Source organism: Patagioenas fasciata, chromosome 6 (genome assembly GCF_037038585.1).
Source record: "Patagioenas fasciata isolate bPatFas1 chromosome 6, bPatFas1.hap1, whole genome shotgun sequence".
Lineage (NCBI taxonomy): Eukaryota > Metazoa > Chordata > Aves > Columbiformes > Columbidae > Patagioenas > Patagioenas fasciata.
In genome coordinates this window covers 21,537,191-21,561,071 of record NC_092525.1, presented here as the reverse complement: position 1 = coordinate 21,561,071, position 23,881 = coordinate 21,537,191, and the positions used below count along the sequence as shown (strand labels likewise).

Here is a 23,881-nt window from a genome sequence, read left to right as displayed (position 1 = left end):
TACGGAAATCTCTACTCGGCCCTTTAACAGAAAAGGGTAGGAAAGGAATAGATAGTAAAAAACAGTGAAGGATCTGAGTGGCAAAATAACTCTGATAATCTCAAATACCACAGTCTTATGGAAAATAAGAACTGACATTTTCTCATTGGTAAATGATATTAAAGGAATGCAAGATGAATTTTTAGAAAAGTTTTATTATACAAAAGAATATCCAAACCCAGAAGAGCCCTTCTACAGCTCTAAGAGTTTTGTTCTGTGACTTGTAGTTCCATATGCTTTTCCAAAAAGCCAAGATAAAAAGGCTCACTACTCCCACTCTCTTCTTACCAGAAGTGTTGAAAAAAACAAATGTAGCTCCATCAAAATCTGTTATTCTTTGTATTCCAAGAATTGCTGAAGTCTTTTCTTATGTTCTGCAGACACTTGCACTGCACTAAAAACAACAAATGCAGAACATAAGATTTTACATTAAATGCAATACACCACAAAAATAAAGCCTCATGCGAAAATTAAGTATATATTGAAATCAACAATTGCACTGAAACTAAATTTTAGAAAACCCAGCTGTATGAAAAACCTATATTTCAAGAAAAAGACAAAAAAAAGTATATTAACTCTTAAAACTGTCAGTTCTTACCCTCAACAGCTTCTACTACTTACTAAAAGACACCAGTCTCAAGGAACCTGGTTTATTTCCTTACCTTTAAACACACACAAGCAATTGTTTAACTTGCAAGACTGACTTAGGTAAGAAAGAATCTCTCAAAAGGCTCTCTCCTTATAAGCAGCACTTTCAAACTGAGTAACATTTCATCTCCACCGAGAGAGATGGGCTGATACTGCAGGAAGTTTCAGTCCCACATATTCAGAGGCCAAGTATGAAAGTCTGCTTGCTGCGGCAGTGGCTGAGCAAAAGCCACCAGACAACCAAGCAGCGAGGGAATTTGATTATTTGGAGTCTTCATAGGATTCTCAGCATTCTCTCCCTACAGAACAGACAATTGTCTCTAGTTGATTTACTTTCTTTTCAACAGCTAAGATTTATTAAACAAGGGCTATTCAGGGACTGCTTAAGAGTTCATGAAAAGTCACTAAGAAAAATTGCTCAGAAATCTAAGAATAATAAGTTTCTAAGGGGGACCATATATCTACACAAGGATTTTTTTAAGGTTCCACAAATCAAATAATACTAAGATACCATGTTAGTATTATAAAAACCTGAAGGGATTTTTGCACAAACTTCCTTTTTCGCAGGTCCTACAATGACGTTAATCAAAACTAATTTTAGCAAGCAATCAATCATGAAAAAGTTCTTACTTTAAGTGTTCTCCAAAGACAGTAGTTATCCGGTACAGTGCTGTTTTCAGAGATGCTCTAAGTGCAAATCGCAGCGTTTTGTAGGATGTGTCCACCAGACTTCCCGAAATTCTGGGGGGTTTGCTAGAAACATGAGGCAGTTTGAAATGTCTGTCTACAACCTGATTGAGGAGAAACATAAATGAACTTGTTTCATTTGTTCAATTATTATATAGTGTAACTAGCAACATGTTTATGTCAAATAAAGCAAAAAGAAAGTGCAAGTTCAGAAACGCCAACAAGACGCACAAAAACGTTTTGGTAACTGAGCTTAACCTTGCATTTCCTGGCCATCAACTGAACACAGAACCAAGTTCTGTGAAACAAGATTCTCTGTTAATGAGTCTTAGATGCTAAGCACAGCACACACTGCAGCAGGAATACAATTCTGTCCCGAGGGTATCGTTTCATTTTTCTTCCTCCCCCACCTGGTGCCTGTTATTGGAATAGATAACTTCCAATTAAGAACTTTAATAACCTCTAAATTCTTTCCAAGAATCTCCATTAAGGCAGTGTAAAATGATTATGGCAATAGGACATGCACAGCATTGGAAACAAATCTGGATTTAAAAAAAAATAATCCATATTACACAAACATCAGTAATTTGAGAGTGATGTCTTCGGAGACAAACACCACACAGATAACATCGCCTGTAACTTGCAATAACTTCAAGTGCTCCAGGTTGCATTAGGAATTGTGTACAGCCAAATAAATATTAAGTACTAACTACGCATAAAATACAGTATTATAATTGCTGCATCCCTGAAATAAGGTCTTTTAACTGAGCACATAGTACCTTTTTTTTTTAATTAAGCATTCAATTAAAACCATGCTTTCTACTCCTACATTTTAAAAACCTAACTCGGTTTTTATTTGCTTTTTCTTAACTCACATAGTGGCAACTGTTTTATTTAGATTAACTGCAGAGGAGAAGCCATGTACAGTGTAGAAGCTTGAATGTTTTGACTAGTCAGCAAGGTCAAAACACAACACGAACAAAACTCCTCCTCTTCTCTTAAAGTTGTTCTGCAGTAAGGAAAATTTAACAGTTTTTACCTCCTGAAGAGTCAGTAAAGTATTGAGGATAGCTGGTAGGGCGGTTTGGACAACTCCAAAGTGGTCTTCAGTAAAGGAGGCTGCTACCAAGTGCGACAGACCTTTAAAAAAAAAAAAAAAGGTTGCTGTAATTACTGAATTCTCAACTTCTGAAGTGTTAACAAAGATCATGGTTTTGCCTGAACATTCTACTAGTGTGGTAGAATTGTTCAGGACTTGCTGCAGGCAGTGACCTCAGCTTTGGCTTGCTTTAGGACTAAACCAGTCACTGGTTTGTCAGATGTACAATAGTTTGAGGTTGGTAAGGCAAGAGAGATCACATATAAACCACTTTTTCCACTGCTCTGATCAGAGGTGTACCTGACATCAACCAAAAGACAAGACCTATTTCACAATTCTTCTGGTCATACACAAATATTTCCAGATCACTTAACTTTGTTCAGCTTTTATGAGGACAGTTCTACTTTTGCAGGAAACTTTAGTTTAGTTTTGAAGGCCTTCTCAGATTACTTGTTTACCATCTTTCAAAAAATTACAGCCTAGCCCTCTGCCCTCAGTTAAAACACAAATGGTATCTTTTGCTTTTCTGTAAATTGTGAATCCCCTCTCCTGATTCTGTACATCCCAACACATCCCCTTCAATCTGACACAGCCTGGCATATCTGCCCATAAAACATATAATCTAGGAAGAAAGATGACCTTTTGCACAGACAAATCTAATAAAAGGTTCTACCAACACTGGTATTTGCTCATGACTTTGAAACAAACAAGAAAATCCTGTAGCACAACCACATACTGTCATCATTCTTTTAGTTCTCTGCAGACCACCTTTTTCCATTTATTTTAAGTTCCTACTTGAGTGCCTTCTTCCCTCAACTCTTTGTGATTAACAAAGAAGGACTCAGAGCTTTTAGTCAGAAAAACTGTTCTGAAGAGACATCATAAATCTATTACTGAAAAATAAAAAAATGTAAAAGTGATACATGTGGGAGAGAAGCAACAGAAATCAGGTTTAGGAATCTCTACCAAATGTCTGCAGAACATAAACCAAGAGATCTCACATGGAATCTCAAAACTAATGAGTGTATTAGACCTTTATGCATGTTGGTATCTGAAATGCAGTCAGGTTTTTGTCAAAATAGATTAAAAGATTTTTCTTCCATTACATTTATAAAGGACAGAGCCCCAGAAACCTGGAATTGGATCCTTTTAGTTGTAGTTTCATGAGCCAGAGCGGATCACCTGGGAATAGAAACTGCTCACCTTCCAAAGCCCAGATGTGCATTTGGGCATCAGAGAAGACAGCTTGGATGGAGGCTTCTGGATGCTGAGAAGAAATCAAAGCATTCCAAGTTCACTTTATAAATAATATCACCAAAACTGCAGGTTTCAATTACGGTATCACACATTTGACAGGGTCATATCCCTTCCCTCCAAAAACACCTTTGAGGCTGACAGATCTCAGGCAATGCCCAGAAAAATCTGATCTTTTAAGAAACTAAAATTCTTTTTGGACAGGAACTGCCCACAAAGCTATAGCTACGGTTAGGACTTGAAGAAAATATAGTATATTAGCTGATAACTAGCTTTCAAGGGCTAAATGAACAACACAATTCCCCTACGCCTATTTCATGATCTTGCTTGCCTCAGTCTCTGTTCCAGACTATAACTGATCAGAAAACACTGCTGTAAGTTGCAGCATAAGCCATTATCGCATACAGAGAAAATATCTGCACATAAAAATATGATCTCTACTTGCAGGAAACATTTAAACCCCTGAAAACCAAAGACCTAAAGTAGAGGGGGATGCTTCTGTAAAATGTAACTGAGTTATTGTTCAATTATGCTAAAAGAAATACCCAGTTGTTTTTCTGTGTAAAAACTATGCAAATTTAGTTTAAGTCTTCAAGTTCACTTGGAAAGTAGTAGTAACATGAAGTATCACCAGTATTTCATAAGGAGAAATTCCCAACATTCTAGCTGCTGCTTCTCCCACAAAGGAAAACTATAAAGAATTTATTTGGTACAGTGGCCTAACAAAAAGCAGTTAACTGAATTATAAAATGAACTAGAAGCTGTGCTATCTTGCAGTTACTATACTAAGACAATTGCATTTAAGTTCTCAGTTTCATTTTACTAGTATATGACACTTTAAACAAAAAACAGTTTATAATCAGGCGAGTTTAAAGTAGTAGTATTATTCTTTTTTATGCAGGTATGGGATAATCCTCTATGAAACTCACAGTTTGTACAATGTTGCACTTATGGAAAACCTTAGATTAAAAGAAAGGTTTTAGAACCGTTACTATATGCAAAAGGTATATAGTGTCACAGCAAAACCCATATGCTAATGCATTTATAGTCCATGTCGCTCAGTCACAAAATATAAGATCAGGATTACCTTGCTGAAGAAATACATTATCAACGCTCGTTTTGACAAGAAGTTTTTTATCTGGAAAGAAACAAAAGATTACATATAATCGGTATTTATCTGAAGGTATGCACAGTTGGCCCTCCTCAACCCTTCCCACAGTGTAAAGGGATTGGGGCCTGGGGGGAAGGATTTTTGTTATGTAAGCTAATTGGAGAAGGAAGTATTAATTACCAAAAACGGTAAGTTCTTTCAGAAGTGAGAACACCTATCTGTACTGCAACTTGTACTCTACCTGTTCTTGCTTGTTCTGAAGCCACGTGTAAACAAAGCTTGGCTGTACCACCTTACTGCCAGTTCTTGCAGCAGAGAGCATTGGGAAGGATTCATGGTGGGAACCATTCATTTGCAGCTCTACAAGAGAAATACAATATCTTCAGGAAAACTCTGGTTGCTGGCACTTCAATCCTCAAGATACAGATTTCTGTTGAAACAGCTACTACACTCAGGACTACAAGGCTAAAACCAGTGCTGGGGGAAAATCTCTACCTGAACCCAAGGTCCACAGCTTTGGTCCCCCTCTCCTGAGGTGAGGACTTTGGACTGATCCATGCCAAGGAGAGTTTACATCCAACATTCCCGTCTTGCAATTTAAAGCAGGTGAGCTGAAAGGTGAACCAACATCAGACCCAGGCGATGTCTTTAAATGCATTACAGATGATTTAACCAGTGAAGACATGGAGGCTCTGGGAAGGATATTAGACCTCTGTGACTGGAAAGGCACATCTTCTGTCACAGCGCCTCCTAAGGACAAAGAACACACTGCATGAAGACAAATAGTATAGCACCCATGAAATAAGAGAGGGGTTTGTTATTTGACTGCTGTTTCAACAACCTCTCTGTCATTAGAGCTTTTAATAAAAGACATTGTTTCCACTGTGGTCTTGCAAAGAAGTAAACATCAGCATGAGCATGGAGTGTTTTAAAAGTTCATCAGTTTAAGAACAGCAAGTGATAAGAAGGATGCCTGTGGATTTATTTTTCTCCTTTTGCTAGCTAGCATTACTACACCCTGATATATATCTACATAAAGTGTGCTTTTCAGATAAAGTACTAGAAAAAAGTCTAATGACAGAAGAATGGTGATTCTTTCTGGTCCTGCTGGGTATGTAAGACAAGACATAACAGTCGCAAAATTCAAGGAGCTGCAGCACTAGAAGAAATTCACCTCTGATGTACGAACAGTCCCCTGCTGTTCCCAGGACACTTGTATCCTGGGCACTGGCTGCTAGGGGGTTCCATTACCTGGCACCTCATATGCCAGGGCAGCACTGCGGTCAGGAATGATGCCCAAGTCTGGTGTGTAAAACACCTGAAATGCTTGCAGGCTGCACACAGCTCAAGAGTCAGATCGGCTTTTCTTATTCTACTGTGATAGGAGCAAATCACACAAACATATTTGATGTCCCCACACCAACAAAACAATAACTTTACCATCTTCAACTAATCATAAGAGCAACTACATGAATTACAAAGTATCTCTTGGCAAGACTTACATTCTCCCTGTAACTAGGTTCAACCACTTACTAATACTGTAATAATTAGACTTAATTCATGCAAGTGTGGAAAAAACATTGTATCAAACATAACATCATGCAAAGTAAACAAACCAAGTAAACATGATCTTTCCAATTTTTCTAGTTACTTCGGGATTATTTCAACAAGAATACCTAAAATGAAACTGGGAGAGAGATGTTTTTATTCACAGAAAACCCTGTGACTCATTTTCCTCATACAGCTTAATTGAGACTAACGTGCCTGTGTAATGTATCGGCACTTTCATGGTTCACAAACTATTACGAGCATTTCCTTGCATACCTGGAGTCTGTGGAGCTACTTTCAGCTCTCCTGTGGGCTGCTTTGCTCTCCCGTTTGCTGCTGCAGCTTCCTGCTGTGCCATCAGCCTCTGGGTCAGATCGCTCAGAAGACTCAAACACTCCCTTGATATCGCAGTCCAGTTGTGCGGGTGCCCACCTAGCAATATGCAAACAAAAAGGAAATGTAGTACGTACGTACAACCCAGCTGCTCACTCTTGTATCTATTCTGACAGTGCCCATGTGGTCTCAGTATAAGCTTCAAAAATTATAGTACCACTTAATTTCTAAAAATACATACAGTGTATTTGCACCGTGACAGTTTATTTGTACTGTAAGGAAGATGAAAACATGGACAGATTCTATCCTTCTGTCAATGGATAACTCTAAAAAGGCTTTGGTGAAACTTGCTAAGCAAGTAAGAAAAACAGACAGTTCAGCCCAGCAAATCTGAAATCCCTGAGCAACTAAAATGAGAAAAGTAATATCAATGGTGACAGTAAACAGTTTTGAAGTAGTACAAACACTAGAATTCCTGATGATGTGTAACAAAAAGTTCTTGGAGGCTTTTAAGCAGTTTTAATTTACTTTCTCTGCCATATCTTTGTTTATAGCAAGAGCCTTGAATGCTAATTGAAATTAGAGCCACTGTTTGCTTTCACAGCTCTAGTGGTGACTCACTATTTATGCTTGATTTCACCTCACATCAGAACATCAGGTTTTCAAACCCATCTGTTGGATTATTCAGTTGTGACTATTTGACTGGTGGTGTCAAGAGGACCCTGCTTTCAGTACTCCAAGACCTATGTGTCCTCATGGCTGCCATTTAAATCAAACAACAGGCACCAGAATTTGTTAAATTTAGTAGATTAAACTATATAAATATAGATAATCAAGCATCCTCTTGGAAAAGGCATCATAGGGATACTTTCACTTATGAGGCCTTCTGGCTTATGTAGCATGCATCAGAGCATTAAATAACTTGTAAAAGCATTTGATTAACACTTTAAAAAAAAAAAAAAATCAAGACAAGGTAGTTTCTATAGTTACCTGGTTGACTAAGGCTAAAGACTTCCTGTCGTCGAATAGGAGAATACTGGGAAAGTAACATCAAGTCTTGTAAGGCTAAAAACTAGAAAAAAAGGAAAATGTTTTAGTAAATGCAAAGTCTAATGGATTTTTTTACAAAATGTAGTTATCCATTCAAAAGCAATCCCTAACAAAGAGTGAGTTCACACAGACTAAAAGCAGCCATGTAACAGAAAAAGAAAGAAGACAACTGACTGCAGACATCCCTAAGCCCACTCTGAATGGGGCTGCAGAGTTAGTAAGAGCTTCAGAGAAATTGACTGATAAGTTGTTTCTTTGGAGTTAAAGAAGACCTAACACCATTTTTATCTTAACAACTAACAGTTCTGATAGAAAGAACCTAAGAAGCAAAAAAGTCTAAGGAAAGAATTCTTCTTGCAAGCCAGAGCTCAACTACGCAGTATGCCATACGGTACTGGACCTAATACTGCTGCTTCATGCGATTCAGTAGTTCAATGCGGCAAACCAAAAATAACCAGATTTCTCAAACTATACAAGACCCAATTATAAATTAGACACTTTAGTAACAACTGAGATTACAAATCAGACTTCATCTACCTCTAACTGTGCTGTGCTCAACTCTTCCCCACCCATCCTTTGAGAATGTAGCAAAGCTTAAAAAAGGATTCAAATGGATTGCAGCCTGTTATATCTCCAGCCCTATCAGAGAAGTGTAAAGTCAGTAAATGTGGATTTTGCACGTGCAGGAGACTATTCTTAACTGTATTTACATAATAATTCTATGGGGTCTCCAATTTCTAAGTATTATAATCAGTAAATCCCATTAATGATTACCATAGTAAGACCAAAATTACTCTTCTCACAGATTTTAAGTAGCTTTTTACTATTGTATTTTTTAAAAAAGAAATTCAACTTCCAACATGTATATGGAAACAATTTAAGTTCAAGAGAGAACACACAGATAAGAACTCAAATATAAGCGGCAGGGGCCAAAGCGTTAATAGTGTACAAAGGTTTGATAAAACACTTGCTTATCTGACAAGACTTGAATGAGTTAAAAAAAAATGAGTGTCACTAACCTGTTGCTTTTGCAGAGTCCAGACTAATATGCTGCAGACAAATAGATCTTACCTCGAACTAAATGAGTCTATTTTCAGCTCAAAGTAACACTGTGCTGAGCACCAGCAGATGTCACCACTCAACAAATTTTCACCATGAAGCATAACTGCCTCTTCCAGTTCTCTGAAGCAGCTTTTTAAAGAACTATCACCTCAGCTAAAATAACCGGAACCTTGAGGATCTGATTGCAGGCTTTGAGAAACACCTCCTCAGCACACACCTGGCTGGTAAGATGGTGAGAATTCAATTACCTTTATAATGAGGGGAGGGTTGCTGTTTAAAATTTTAGGCAGGCACTGGTCTGTCTCCTCAGCAAAAGTTGGCTGGATAGGAAAATGATGTGTCTAAATACAAACATCAGAAGTTGTGTTATACAGAGCAAAATACTATAAAACCTTATGAAAGACTTCACCTGAGCTGTTACTTGTCAAATGAATGATGAACTACAAAAGCACATACCCCATCACTTGAAGTTACTCTAAGCAGGCTTGGAATTTCTAACACAGAAACAAAAAAGGCTTTACTTCTTCAAATGCCTTCCATGTACCCATATAATTCACAGCTGGGGCATCCTATCATTATGAAAATAAATTCCTCTAATCACATACCCAGGGAAAAGCCTAGCAACACCATCCAGAAACAAGACAGAAATCGAAACTGTAATGTCCATCTTTAGCCACTCCGGTGAAGAACTCGGGGTTCTTTTACCAAATAATAAAAGATTTAGTACCAGCTACTAACACTATACACATATTTACCAACAGCTTTGGAAGTTTTGTAGCTCATTAAAAAATAATTATGTGGATAAACCAATCTTCTGTTCAACAGTCAAAAGGGCAAGGTCCATTTTATACCTTCAGAGCTGGACGTTTGCCTTCCATAGCTTTATAAGCAGTACAATAATTACAGACCTTGACACACAGTGTTCACTAGTGCTTCAGGTATTAATATTATCCTTTGAAAAAGGTTGTTCCCACCTCAGAGCTGCTGTTGGTAGATTCTGATGCATCATTACATCAGTTACCCTTGATTCATTGTCAACCTTTTCTCCACGCAGCCACAACACCTAGACCTTTTTAATTAAAGCTAACACTCCAACAAGCACTCTATGCCATTTCATCCCCTAAGAGTGTTTTGCCAGGATTTAAACCTCATTTTTTTTCCTACTAATCTGCAGTCTAGTAGTGTTTTAAAAATGAAAAAACCATCGGGTTAGATGAAAAACCATTTTCCTCCATTCTTACAAGAAATATCTGGATTAGTCAACAAAGATCAAGTCTTCCCAAATTCTTTGTTGGCAAGACACTTTTTTCCTCTTCAATCATGGTCTCACATTTATTCTAATACAATTCATTACATATTTAAACAGCCTTTTTTAGCCATATCAATTTGTGACTTTACAATTGAAGGAAAAAGCACAAGTGTCTTAATTCTTAAGATTGCTTGAAGTCCATATTAATACTGCAGCCTGAATTAAATTAACATGTCTCAGCTTTGGAGAACTGTGTACTTTGATGGTTTGCTTAAGTTTGAGATTTCTAGAACTCAGCTTACAGAAAATTTACAGTATTTTGTTCTCTTTCCTATTGTGAAGTCAGATTGGGAGCTATACAGTTTTCTTCCCATGTAACCTGTAGCTGTTTGTCACAAGTCTTCAGCTAGTCTCATACTCAAATCCAAAATCATTGCTTGGAAACACATACAGACACCAAATTAGTAAATTCTGCCAGACACAAACAGGCCCTGCAATGGCTCATCTGTCTTTACGCCAGATGAGGTCAATGAACATGGTACAGATGCCAAGAAATACAATGTGGTTCTGTGTTATGGTGGCCCCAACAGCATCTGCAAGGATTTAGCAACAAACATGAAGAGGAGAAGGGGGACATGGAAACAGAAGTAGAGGAGTAAGAAAAGGAACATTGCTGTAAATCTGTTAATTTTGTAAACAGCGTTGGTTTGTGCTATAGGGAAACTGTAGGGTCAGTTAATGCCCAGGCCTATTATCTGTGATGTTAGGCTTTGAAAATTCAAGAATTCATAGTCAGTTACTTCCTAGTAAAACTGCTTTTGAAAAGTAAGAATTATCTATGAAACACTGATGTTACACCTTTAGCACCACCACTGAGTACTAACCTCTGTAGCATAGATTCTGAAGAGTGACCATGCAATGTACCAGGTAATCAGAAGAAATACACCACATAACCAGGCATGGTAAAACAAGGAGAGATCCAATAAGCCAGTCAGGGTGTCAAGAGGATGCAATTTACTGCAAATCAAAAAAATAAGGAAGACATAAGTAGTATTATTATGAAAAATGTCTATAGCAAGCTGTTACAGTAGTAAAAATTTTAAGAATAAAATTGCATTTTTTGCAAAACCAGTTTCTTAAATATGTTTGAGATACCATTTCTTTAATTTTTCAGTAATTGTGATGAAGTGAAGAAAAATAAATAACGAAATTTAGGAAAAGAAATACGAAATATCGTTTTAGTCAATTAAGGTATTAAGGCTTCCATTTCCCTATTTAAAAACAAATGGCAGACATATAAAACCAAAGATATGCCTCCCCCTAAACACAGAAAACTCACATATGTGATTTGGAGAGATCAGTCTAATACTTTCAGGACTTAGAGAGATGAAGGAAACTGAGAGGATTTCTCAATGACTGTCTACAAGGGGAGGCTGGGTCTGTTTGGATCCATTTCAGAAGAACCCAATGCTCCCCACGTTCTGTGTGGGAGGTGAGGAACCAAAGAACCACTGGCTAAACTGGACTCCTGCAGCTCGGGGAGCTGTTGGCAATATTCTCGTGTGAGGTTTCAGCACAACCCACCTGTCTGGATGAAGATCCATCGTGGTGCTTATCCACATCTTTGGGATATAACCTAGAGGATAAAAAAGAAACACTGAAAAATACGACACTGCAAAACACATCATAATAGACCAAAAAGATGACAAAAGTACAATGCATGTATAGAGAGGAGACTGGTCTTGTAACATACATACACTGGGAAACAACCTGCGTCTGTTTTGTCTTTCATTTTTTGTTGTTGTTGGGGTTTTTCTGCTTTTGTTTTATTTTTTAAGAAATATAAACAGGAGAATGAAGAAAAGGCTTTGGGCCAGCAACTACACACTGAGAGATGTAAACCTTATATTTTATTGCCAGCTTCTCAGCATTGAGTCATTTGTGCTTCATCACTTACAAAAGAGGGTTAACAGTCATTTAATGTTCATTTTCACTACAGCTCAGGCAGCAGAGTGTGCTTTTAAAGACTTAATGGAAACTGATATAGAACCACCACACTTCTAATTTATCCCCTAATGCAAAGGAAGTGGAAATAATTCTGGCATATTTTGACATCATTTAGGAGGATAACTACAACCATAACGATAAAAAAATTCTGATTTTCAGGAAGTTCAGTGCAATCACCTCCATCAGCACAGATTTTCATTTTACCATAGTTTTAAAGGCCAAACTTCATTTTCCTATGGTAGGGAACCATACTGCCTTTGTCCCCCAAGCTTTCTCCAAATAATATAAAGGACACTTGCAAATCAAGCCAAAGTGCTAATTTTTACTTTAAAAACAGTGAAAATATAGCAACATTACATATGGTGAAGTCATGTCCACTGCTGGTGTGTCAAATACAGCTCCATGACATTTTATTTCCAATACCAGGCAATGGAAGGAACAGTCCAAGGCATGAGATGTTTATCCATGTTAAAAGTATTTGGGAATATTTAATACAGACCAAGTTAGAAACTATTATTCCCCACTCCCTTCTCTTTAGAATCCTGTCATCTTCTTAGAATGTTACCAGCTAGACAATAAATTCCTATAGAAGATGTTCATCCTTTGGAGAAAAGACATTTCTCACACGCCAAATGAGCTTCTGTGAGGCTGTAAGAATTGCCATCACATAAATACCATATAAATATCACTGTACAAACCTTGTACCTTTTCTTACTGTTTTAGAGAGGTGTGAGATCTCTTTATTTGTTTAAACAAGTCTACGTAAGTTGCCTGGAAGGCTGAAAAATAGCATAACAGGCTGATTAAAGATAGTTTTCAAAATACAGGAATTAAAAAAGGAGAATTTCAGGAACCCTTACCAAAAAAGTAATACGTGGCACAGAAGTTTCTAACAAAATACACTGACTCCACACAACTGTGTTTAACCAGGAGAGGCAAAGATCTTCTGAAACGCAAGTACTTGTATTGCTAAAAACAAAAATAGTTTAGTATTCCACATTCAAGAACAAATTAATAAAATGGAAAAGAAAAAAAAAAGGTACTTGAAAACCTGAAGTCTAGACGAATTAAAAAGAAAATAGTTTAAGGTAATTCCAAAGTGTTACAGCTACTATTTTTTCTGTCATTTCATAATCACCTGTAGTTCTCATCCCTCTTCCTACTTGTGACAGTACAAAAATGGAGGGTGGGGTAAATTGACTATAGACAGGGGAACAAACTAGAATGCTGTCTAATGCAAAATAAACAACAAAAAAGGCATATTTAATCTTCTAGATTTCATTTAGATTAGAAGTGTTCTATTAAAATACGGAAAATTCAGACAAGCATGTGTTACAGGGTCAATAATCCTCCAGGCCGCAAAATCAGTGTAAAACTGACACCCTTCTCCGTTCAAACAAATTGCATATCTTTCCAAATAACCAAAGTGACCCATGTGACACTACATGCAAATGAAACCAAAATTATTTAATCTTTTACTTGACTAAATTGCATTAAAAAAAAATGGGGGAAGGAGGAATTAACAGTATTCAAATAATAGAATTTTTAAATATACTATAACTACAGCATTGCCAAAATGATGCTTGGTTTGCTGACAAACTGAATGGTCATGACTTAAAATGTTTTCCACTAATACAAATAATTTTGGCTAAAGTTACCTTTTGCCAAATTGGTTGGACTTTATAAATCTGGGAATCAGACAAAGCTAATGGTTACTGTGAGGCTACAGCAACACACGAAATATTTGCAAGACGATATTTCACGAGCCGTCCCCCGCCATTGGTACAGATTTCTGTAGAACTGCTGGAGTCCCCTCCAGGGGAACTGACAGAATTTCAGTTTTCATAGCACTACACACATGAACAGGCTTTGGATGTTGAGCTTTACACAAGATTTAATGTGCTATTTAGACTTTAAATTACCTGGTACCCAGTTACAACTGATAATATGCTTCTTCTCAGGTTTCTCAGCTTTTAGGTGACCCTTGTTGTCAGTTCCTAAGGTTAATATTCAGTTTATACAGTTCATTTCCTGCAACAGCCCAGCTCAGTCGGCTTTTAATATGCATCAGTGGAGCATAAATTGTATAGTCAGAGCATCCCAGATTTCTGTGTTCATTTCAAAGCAGGAAGGAGGAAGATGAACTCTCCGGGCATTTAAAGCAGATTGTACACTTCGTCTACTAAAGAAAGCCTGCCAACAGACAGCTGCTACTGACATATTCAAAAATACAAACAATCAAGGCACTTTTTTTTGTTTACTTAGACATGTCTATCTGCAAAGTTGTTTAAACCACTTACCTGTATGATTGGAAATGGCAAATAATTCATATTATTAATAAGATACGAAAGACTATAACTGTATCCCATGAAAGCTCCACAGAGTAGAAAAAAGAGGTGATATTCATTTAGGCACATCGGAGGAACAGCATCATCTAGGCTAAAATAGAAAGCTTAGAATTAATTCTAAGTTAAAAAAAAAAAAAAAAAAGTCATTCTAGCCTTAGGAGGTTCAAATCAAAAGCTTGATTTTACTTTCCTGATCAGTACACATTATGATTTCTCAGTAAGTTTTTCTAAAGTAGGAGTCCCACCACCTATTTTTGTGATTTATGCAAGAGGATGCTTCCACTATTTATGAAGTGTGTCACATTAACCAGAAGACCAAGACTTATTTCAAGTGACAACCAATTTGCCATAATTCAACTTGCCATTAAGAATTCTGGCAATCTAGTTTTTCTGGCCCAGTTATTTCTCTGTGAATCGTAACATTTAAAAAGGAGGGTATTTGAGGGTATTTCCTATCCTTTAATAAAGGATATCAACTTTTTTTTTTTTTTAATAGTACTCAGATTTTAGGTTTTTTGTTTGAAAGAAGCCATCAGTAAATAAATTTAGCAACAGAAGTTATTTGCATAATTTATCTTTAATACACACAAATAATTACCTTTCTAAAGGCATGCAGGGCACAGCAAGAAACTGGAACTTCCCTTTTGTCATAACTGCAGCGCACCAAGCAACCAACATTCCCATTACAGCATGGACAACTGAATGGATAACTTGCTGAGGGTGAAATATTTTTCCTATCAGTGCTAATCGAGAGCATGGTATTGATGGCACAACTGTAAATAAAAGCCAAAAGTGAAAGTTCATTTCTTATTAACAAAATCCTCCATTAGAAAAAAAAAAAAAAAACATTGTCACCAAAGAACTTTTCACAGTTGGAATCAGTCACAGAGTGATCAAGAAATCAATGAAGCGGCTCAGCTAAGAGCATCTCAGCCACGAGGTAAGCAGGAACCTGGAGTGATTTCCTTGAAAACAAGTTTTGTGTATTGTCTATGTTAATTTAGAAGAAAATCTATCAATGTTCAGTACACTGAATGTAAATACAAATCTCTTTAAATGGTCTTCCTATTTAATTCAAGTATCACAGCAATTCACATAACTCACCTGCATAAAATTCGGCGTTGAAGATGCTTATTACTAGTATCACCACAGACATAAGGAGGATACAAAAGATGACATAGGAAGTATATAAATCATTCAAAGAATCTAAAATAAAAAAAATAATATTATTGCTTCAAGACTGCACAACGGTGACACATTAAGTAACGGAAAAGAACACTTAAGCAGCTCACAATAATCCACTAAGTGCATAAAGAGGAATTGCGTTCAATGGACTTTGTAATCTCACACTGGATCGCCTCAGCTGCACAACTTTTCTGCGTAAAAGCTTTTTTAAATTTCACAGACAATACTTTGCACCCTTATAATTGGTTTTCTTACAAGTGATTTGAACAATTACACTATGGCTGAACTAACACAGCTTCCTTTCACTTAAGGAAAGCTGTAACCATACAGTTACACTTAAAAAGTAAAAAATTCCTTATGGAGTGAATTGCTTTCAATTGATTCTTTTGGGCTTTTATATTTTCAAAGGGGGAAAGAAATCAAGTCTCTCTGCCCAGCTACACAATCACAGGTATCAAGCTTCCATTCAAACATCTCTCAATTTTCTGTGTGTGCACTTGAAGGGAAGTTATTCTCACCACGCAGAGCAGCTGTTTCAGGAACTTCACTTGTGATTCAATGCACCAAAGTCAGAGGAAACTTGAGCTCGTTATGCAAACAGCAGCTGCACAGGGCAGAAAGTGGAAGCGTGTTCAAGTGCTCAGACACTAGGACAGTGACAAGTGGCAGACAACTAACCCACTTAACCTAATTTTTTCCCTGAAGGATACACTTGCATGAACTTGCAACAGTTATTTCTACCTAGGGAGCATTCATAGAGTCATAAGAACGTCCTGAGTTGGAAGGGACCCACCAGGATCATCAAGCCCAACTCCCGTCACTGCACAGGACAACTCCACAGTTCACGCCATGTGTCTGAGGGCATTATGGCTATTACAGTTATAAGCAAGAGGAAAACTTAAATTTCAAAGCCTGAAGACCATTCAGAAACACACAAAGCAGAACCCTAATTCAATGCCATAGTCAGTTCCCATTATCTGAAACGAACCCCAAAGCCACAGGTAGGGAAAAAACCCCAAATACAAACACGTGACTGTAAAATTACCAAAAAAAAAAAGAAAAAAAATCAAAATACACCTTTTAAAGTAACAACTTGTCAGGTTATAAACGGAACTAAGTATGAATATCGAGTCACTTGATGTAACAAAGCACTTAAATCTCTGCCGTGATCGCGGGGGGAAGGCCGGAGCACCTACTGGAGATCCAGCGCAGCGGGTGGAAGGGGTCCAGGCCGCTCAGCACGACGAAGGCCGCAGTGCAGACGGGCAGCAGCAGCACGGACCAGGCCACGGCGGCCGCCACCCTCCAGCCCAGCACCTGCGGGAAGCGCAGCGTGAGGGGCCGCGGGCGACGGGGAGAACTGGTACCTGCCGCCTCCAAAAGGCCCCGCACTCACCTGGCGGAGCAGCGCCCGCTGCGGGGCCGCCCCCGCCGCCTCCATGGCCGCCGCCGTTCAAAGTCTCCGCCGCCCGCCGGCCACCTCCGCCGGCCTCACGCTACTTCCGCCGGGCGGTCAGTAGCCAATAGGAGGAGCGCCAGACACACTTGCCCCGCCCCCCTGAGTGGAGTGACTACAAGACCCGGCGTGCCCCGCGCCTCGCCATGGCGGCCTGAGGGCAGCCCTGAACAGCCCGCGGGCTCCGGCCCCACCACAGCGGCTGAGAGACGTGACACAGCCCGACGGGAGGGCCAGCGTTGCTGAGGGGGAAGAACGCGGGAGCGGCCTTGGGGGGGGTCTGGGCTCGGGGACTGCACAGAGGTGGTTCAACTGTAACCCGAAACAATCCTGACTTCCCACTGGCTTCACAGCTCTTGTCAAACCCCCTCGGCAGCCTTGAAAGAGAATTGGACGTTTCATGCACAAAACAAAAAAATCTCAGATCACTTTCAGAATACTTTATTCAGAAGCAAAATAGTGTGGTGAACATAGACGAAATTTAAAAAATAAAAACAGCTGCAAAGGATTAGGGATCAACAGTTCATTCTCCTGATGGAACCAGTCAGTCTCCAATGGGACATCACTGTCCTTTCTTCTACAAAGACCTACCCCTGTTCTTGCAGTTCCCATGTTCTTCAGTGAAAAAAGAATCTAAAATGCAATTACTGTACAGATGGAGAAACAGGCATTGTAACCTGAAAGAGACAAATAACTCCTTTGAGTATTACGGCTCCTCACTGTCACCAGAGAATGCAACAGGGCACATATTCATATCTAAGTACTAAAATTCATTACTATCATATTGAATCTTAATAGGCACCTGGGATGAGAAACTGATTTTGCAGGAGGAAAGCTTCTAAAATTGATCTGCATGATTCAATTGTGTCACAGCCAGTAACTTCTTACCATCATTATTGCTAAGCATACTAGGGCTTTTTTTTTTTTTTTTTTTCTTTTTAAAACCTAATTTAACTTCTAGTCAGTAAATACTCTGATCACCACATGCACACTGAGGGTTGGTGTACTGGCAGAGTATATGTGTGTTTCATTGCCAAGAGTAAACCTCAAAGAAAAGAAAGATAACGTGTTTGTTCCTCAGAGTCTTTTATGCTTTTATGGCTATACTTAAAACTCACAACTGTAAGAAAAGTTAATAAATGCTACTTATATATAGGTGGCACTTGGCAAAAATCGGTCTGTTAAACCCTTTTCCACTCACCATAGTGATGGGGAAAAGTCTGAAGACGTCTGTGATGATTACAGAAGAAAGTTTAGATTGGCTTCTTACCTTATTTACTGACTTTGTTATTACTGTTGTTCCATTGTGAGCAGGGATAATAGGTGCAGGAAAATCCACTTCGGGGGCATCAAAAAAGTACGCCTACATTATTACAGAGGAGAAAAAGACTGTTCAGAGAGAAACAAACAGTTCTGCCTCAGCTCCTTCTTGCTACACCCACCGTTCACAAGGTACAAACACAGCACTGAAATGGCTAATTTGGATATTTTCTGGTTTTACTAGATTAGAAACAATTAAAATAGCACCCTAAACTGTACTTTTAAATACAGTGGCAGCAAAGGCCTTTGAAAAAGACCTGTGCTGGAAAGGACTGGATTGCAGACCATGTATTTGACTGTTTTAACTGCTGAAGCTCCAGGCCCCCTCCAGTGCTGGAAGCCCCGCTGCAGTCAGCTGTACATCCCCTGCTGACGCAAGAGCTGCGTTTTGCCTTCACCTCCCTACATGCAGAGCTGCAGGGAACCAAATACATCTACTCTGGAGCCTGGATTACATCATTCTACCTACCTACCGTAACACAGAGGCAAAAACTAAAGTTCTCATCATTATGTATTTCAGTAGAGTGAGGGTCTTCTGTTTTCATAATGCTGATATTTTGCTAACTTCTAGCAAGTTTATATTTTCATACATAACACTCTTGAGCACACACTATATATTGAACATTTAATAATTGTAAAGGATTAACTAAGCACAGTACTCATTGGGATAAGCTATGATTGGATACTGCTGATACTATGATGAATTCCAGATAAATTAAAGACTGTTCTGTGAGTGATTTTCCACTAAAGACATATCAGTTATTGAGTTTGTTACTGGTGCTGTCGAAGTCAGATTGGCAGCAATTTTTGCCACGTTTGAAATAATTGGAACTTCTACTTTGGAGTTTTCAGCAGTACTATTTCTTTCTTCCTTAAGAAAGATCTTCCAGCAACCAGCCAACACCTCCTTCCCCGCTCCATAACAAGTCACCAGTGCCAGGTCAAGGCAGCATCGTACCAAACAGCCGACAGACAGCAGGGCATGGAGCAGAATGATGGTCCCCACGGTTGCCAGCGCGATTCTCCGGTTGTCATCTCGGACAGCGGGCCAAAAGGTCATCACCAAAACAGAGCCCGAAAGGCACAGGGAGAACATCATCAGGACCCAGCGCACCACCCTTTCTGGAATGATCCATAACATCTGTAAAAAGGAGGAAAATTATTGTTAAAGAGACGGTGTGAAACAATGATTCATTTATTTAACGCATTGTTCTGTGACATTCCATCATTTCCAGCCAATTTGCACACAAATTATCTCACGCCTTATCTGATACGTCTCTGTTATTTGAGGAAAGAATAACAGCAATAGCAGGGATGAGCTTCCCTCCTCTACATGACAAGATGCAAGATGATGTGCCCAGTCCCCAAGATTTTGACTAATAGGAACAATATTACAAGAAATAGCAAAGTTTCTGAACCAGGACCTTTTTGCAGGGCATTTAGTAGGGGCGCACTCTTTAGGCCATACATACCGCTGTGGGGATGTAGACAAAGAGGGAGTAGCCATATACACACACTATCTCCAAGAACGAGTAGGACACAATGTTCATAACTTTACTGTTCCTCCACATCAGGAATCCCCAGAGAGCAAGGGGAACGAGCCAAGCATATGCATAAATTGTTGTTGCTGCTATGGACACTGGAAATATGAAAAAAGATTTCCCATTTTAATTAGAATACCAGCCAGAATCAAACATGCAAAAGTATTTAGCCTGAAAACTAGAAAGCTACCTTTGAAGTTGCTTTCAATATATAGAGAATTTTGCATTTACATCCAGCTTACACCTACTACTTTGTCCACACTTCCAGTTAGTTTAAAAGACCCCTGAAAGTATTATCTTGACATTTTAAATTTCTTTATTATACCTGTGTACAAAATGCTGTCAGTTTCAGTGTGAAAGGAAGAACCATAGAGGAAAGAAAAACTTGGCTAAAAATAAAAAATCGGCTATTAACAGCTGCTGAAAAATGAGAACAGAATGCAGACACAAATGCCGAATTTGAAATTATTCAAATGACTGGATTCCCAAATGGCAGTGTTCTTCCAACACACAGCAACCACATTCCTCTGAGGGGACAGCAGTCCCTTCAGACTACAAGGACAAGTACAGACTATTGGCTCCACACTCCAAGTTCTTTGAGGAATATATCAGCTGAGAATCTTTTGCTTATTTTTGAGTTTGCCAGAAGGCAACAACTTCCAGCCCTCAGTAGGTGATATGAGTAATACTCTAATTCAGATATTTTCTGGCTGAGGTCTGCAGGCTCCTACGAGGCACCTACAAAAGCAGCACAGTGGCCACTGCTGGGCCTTCCCTCTCCATACATGGGGGCTTTCACTAAGGCTGGAAAAATAACTGTTCTAATAACTCCTGCCTGCTCTACTAAAACCCTGTAGCTATTTTATGCTCTGGAGAAGTACAGCTCTGCCAGTTACAGCCCACTTTAAGGACTTGTTTCACATCTCTAAAAGTTTAAATACAGCAATCAAAAGACTCTGCTAAATCAAAGCTGTGACCTGTTCTTACACTACTTCCCTAGTGCATTAAAAACCAAACAAACGCCAACAAAACCAACGCTCAGGACTGTAGCAACTATTTACAAACCTTTCCTGAACTCGGGCACATAGTGGTATGTTGGTTTGCCCAGATGGATGAAGAAATTAGAGAGATTGCCACTAACTGCAATGGTAAAGACGAGTGTGGCACATATCCAAAAGGGACCTTGAAAACAAACAAACAAAGTTTAATAACAGCTCCTCCGCCCTCTTGTTTTTTAAGGTTAGCAAGTAAAAGGTAATACAAACTCATAACATTTGGTGCAGAAGAGAACTTCTCACACCTCGTACCTACCGTAAAGGTCAGGATTGCTGCGGATATACAGCCTCACAAAGTTCTTCCCTGGTACTGGGAAAACTGAACCTTTGATTCTGTCCAGGACCTATGGAAGCATACAGATTTGTCTGACTGAAGATGCAAAATCAAAAAAACCTCAATGTCTGGATAAGGCACAGTTCAGACAACAGTTCTCTGGAATGGAGAATTAACCTGGTACGTGTCCACATCAAAGAATGTCTGGTAGTAGTCAAATGTCCAGAAAGGGGCACTTTTCTTCTGTCCTGCAAGCAGCTGTATGGGGGGAAAAGCAACATGAATAATGTTACAAGCATGCAATTTATGTATTACTAGTTCATTAACACACTAGTTAAATGATTTCTGTACCCAGACAGGAAAAAAAAAACCCAAACTAACAGGGCAACACTTCATTATTTGACCATTTCCCTTTCATCGTCTAATATTTGTTAGCGGCAGCTAGTCTTTGATCTCCCTGCAAGCAGAATAGTGGCCTGGGGTTCTAAGGAGCAGAAACACAATCCTTAGAGGTATTCAAAAGGCATATAGATGAGGTTCTTAGGGACGTGGTTTAGTGGTAGAGTTAGGTTAGGGTTGGAATTCATGATCTCAAGGGTCTATTCCAACCGAAACGATTCTATGAGATCCTACACTTGCCTTCATCAGCATCACCAGTGCGATCGCCGACAGCTGCATTAGCTGAACCCTCCAGACAAGCTTTGCCCATTCCCAAGGTTCCTGCTCTCCTGACAGTAACCAGCCCCACAGCAGAACTGACAGAAACAAACACAGTGCTGGCTTTTCAGCTGCTGCTGTGCTTATCTCCCAGCATGTTTGCTTTGCTTAAATAGCCACCATCTCAGTTCCATTTCCTAGGTTGCAAACCACAACAGTTGAAGAATCAATGCACATTTGCTTCTGCCAGTTCTGCTATTGAGAAAGTAACCTGTGACAGAGACGAAGCAGAGTTTTAAGTCACCCAGCATGAATCCCTGGTGTCCTCTAGAAATACCTCAGTGTTGTCAGCACCATTTGTGTACGTGCTGATAGAGGCACGGGAGGTGTAAGAGTATTACCTCTGTTTTATCGGAGTCATCGGTCCCCAGTAACTCATCATCCTCTTCTCTCCCTGGCTCTTGCAGACGGCTGCGCTGGTTCTTCGGGATTTGAACTGGCTCATCGATGCTTATTGTGGTAGCGCCAGGATTTGCTGCAAGCAAATTAGCTGCATCGTCAAATTCTGCAAATAAGTACATTACAAGAGAGGCATTGATCAAGCTAACAATGTTTTTTGCTTTTGTGGCTCAAAAGAGTCAAGCACAGAGCCACAGGATGATTAAGGGAGTGGAGCATCTCCCTTATGAGGAAAGGATGAGGGAGCTGGGTCTCTTTAGCTTGGAGGAGACTGAGGGGTGACCTCATTCCTGTTTATAAATATATAACGGGTGTGTGTCACGAGGATGGAGCCAGGCTCTTCTCAGTGACAACCAACGATAAGACAAGGGGCAACAGGTATAAACTGGAACACAGTACGTTCCACTTAAACATGAGAAGAAACTTCTTCTCAGTGAGGGTGACAGACACTGGAACAGGCTGCCCAGGGAGGCTGTGGAGTCTCCTTCTCTGGAGACATTCAAACCCGCCTGGACACCTTCCTGTGTAACCTCATCTGGGTGTTCCTGCTCCAGTGGGGGGATTGGACTAGCTGATCTTTCGAGGTCCCTTCCAATCCCTGACATTCTGTGATTCTGTGAAAAAAAACTACTTTAAGACCCCTACACAGCCCAAGAAAGGATAAATCACTAGTTTGGGCACATCAGATGTGATCTGTTTGTTAAAGCCCAGACTGACACAGATCAAGCTGAACATTTATTTAGCTAACAATGTGAGGCCTTTCCTGCTAATCTGCCTTGTGCGATGGAGCCTGCGTCTCCTTCCTACCATCAACCCCAGATGCAGACATGGGTAATATTAATCCTCTCATAAAACTGTTTTTTTTTTTCAACCCTAAATTTATCAATAATTATGCTTAAGCGAGTTTGAAACTACAGTCCATAACACATTAGAGTGCTTTGCCTGCTTTCAGCTTTACCTTCCCGTCAGAAAGTATTTCAGTCAACACAGGTAACACTTTTTATTTCACCAACAGTACAACGCTATCACAGGAAACCAGAGATATTCCTGCCACTACGGCAAAGCTTCACGGAAGCTTTTATTGGGAGGAACCCAAAGCAAAGCTCAGAAACGCTTCTAAACCTCTAAGAGTTTGACTACTCCATCAGCTGGGCCCCAGACCTCAGGTTTACCTTGAAATTTGAGGTCATCCGCAGCCGCCATTCACCCAATGGGTCGAGGAGCACGTCCCCAAGGCCTTGACCCTCCTGACACAGACCGGCTGGTCCGTCCCAGCTGCCTCAGGCCCAGAGAAGCTCCAGAACCTCCGGGCTCCACAGCCCAACCGCTCCCGGTAGTGGCCGCTTCGCTCCCTTAAAGGGACCGCAGGCGCTGCGCGGCGACAGCCAATCAGTGGCTCCCCTGCTCCCCTACTCCCCTCTCCTCCCCCGCCCTCAGAATCATACGGGCGACACTTATCGCGCCAGCCAATCAGAGGCCACGAGGCGGTTCCTCGTCCG

General features: G+C 39.7%; 2 protein-coding genes across 5 annotated transcripts; both read right to left on the bottom strand.

Moving 5' to 3' along the window:
- Positions 1-174: 174 nt before the first annotated feature.
- Positions 175-17,113, bottom strand: NDC1 (NDC1 transmembrane nucleoporin). 3 transcript variants are annotated; one of them, XM_065842711.2, is made up of 18 exons: positions 17,017-17,113; positions 16,817-16,937; positions 15,540-15,641; positions 15,034-15,208; positions 14,388-14,526; positions 12,948-13,056; positions 11,665-11,716; positions 10,965-11,097; positions 9,080-9,172; positions 7,710-7,791; positions 6,663-6,818; positions 5,334-5,588; positions 5,080-5,198; positions 4,815-4,865; positions 3,677-3,740; positions 2,414-2,514; positions 1,318-1,478; positions 175-433 (listed from the first exon to the last, which is right to left on the bottom strand). In XM_065842711.2, the coding sequence occupies exons 1-18, from the start codon at positions 17,059-17,061 to the stop codon at positions 370-372; spliced, it is 2,022 nt and encodes a 673-aa protein (XP_065698783.1). In that variant the 5' UTR covers positions 17,062-17,113; the 3' UTR covers positions 175-369. The 3 variants fall into 3 exon arrangements, with proteins under 3 accessions (XP_065698783.1, XP_065698784.1, XP_065698785.1); XM_065842712.2 differs by lacking the exon at positions 17,017-17,113 and adding an exon at positions 16,139-16,224 and having other exon boundaries at positions 16,817-16,936; XM_065842713.2 differs by lacking the exons at positions 16,817-16,937; positions 17,017-17,113 and adding an exon at positions 16,698-16,804.
- A 388-nt stretch (positions 17,114-17,501) lies between these two features.
- On the bottom strand, positions 17,502-23,752 carry YIPF1 (Yip1 domain family member 1). 2 transcript variants are annotated; one of them, XM_065842787.2, is made up of 9 exons: positions 23,555-23,752; positions 22,325-22,488; positions 21,444-21,524; positions 21,249-21,336; positions 21,003-21,119; positions 19,869-20,035; positions 19,355-19,537; positions 18,347-18,439; positions 17,502-17,753 (listed from the first exon to the last, which is right to left on the bottom strand). In XM_065842787.2, exons 1-9 carry the CDS (start codon positions 23,583-23,585, stop codon positions 17,721-17,723), a joined length of 957 nt encoding a protein of 318 aa, XP_065698859.1. In that variant the 5' UTR covers positions 23,586-23,752; the 3' UTR covers positions 17,502-17,720. The 2 variants fall into 2 exon arrangements, with proteins under 2 accessions (XP_065698859.1, XP_065698860.1); XM_065842788.2 differs by having other exon boundaries at positions 22,325-22,458.
- Positions 23,753-23,881: the final 129 nt, after the last annotated feature.

Excerpts from the sequence above, each read along its gene's own strand:
- NDC1 (XM_065842711.2), bottom strand. The coding sequence starts at position 17,061 with ATGGAGGCGGCGGGGGCGGCCCCGCAGCGGGCGCTGCTCCGCCAG. Across the intron at positions 6,819-7,709 it reads CTTTAGCCTTAGTCAACCAG|GTGGGCACCCGCACAACTGG; the intron begins GTAACTATAGAA and ends GCATATTGCTAG. Across the intron at positions 5,199-5,333 it reads GCTGTGGACCTTGGGTTCAG|AGCTGCAAATGAATGGTTCC; the intron begins GTAGAGATTTTC and ends TTTCTCTTGTAG.
- YIPF1 (XM_065842787.2), bottom strand. The coding sequence starts at position 23,585 with ATGGCGGCTGCGGATGACCTCAAATTTCAAG. Across the intron at positions 21,525-22,324 it reads ATGACTCCGATAAAACAGAG|CTGCTTGCAGGACAGAAGAA; the intron begins GTAATACTCTTA and ends CCCCCCATACAG. Across the intron at positions 18,440-19,354 it reads TGCTGTCTGTCGGCTGTTTG|GCGTACTTTTTTGATGCCCC; the intron begins GTACGATGCTGC and ends GTAATAATGTAG.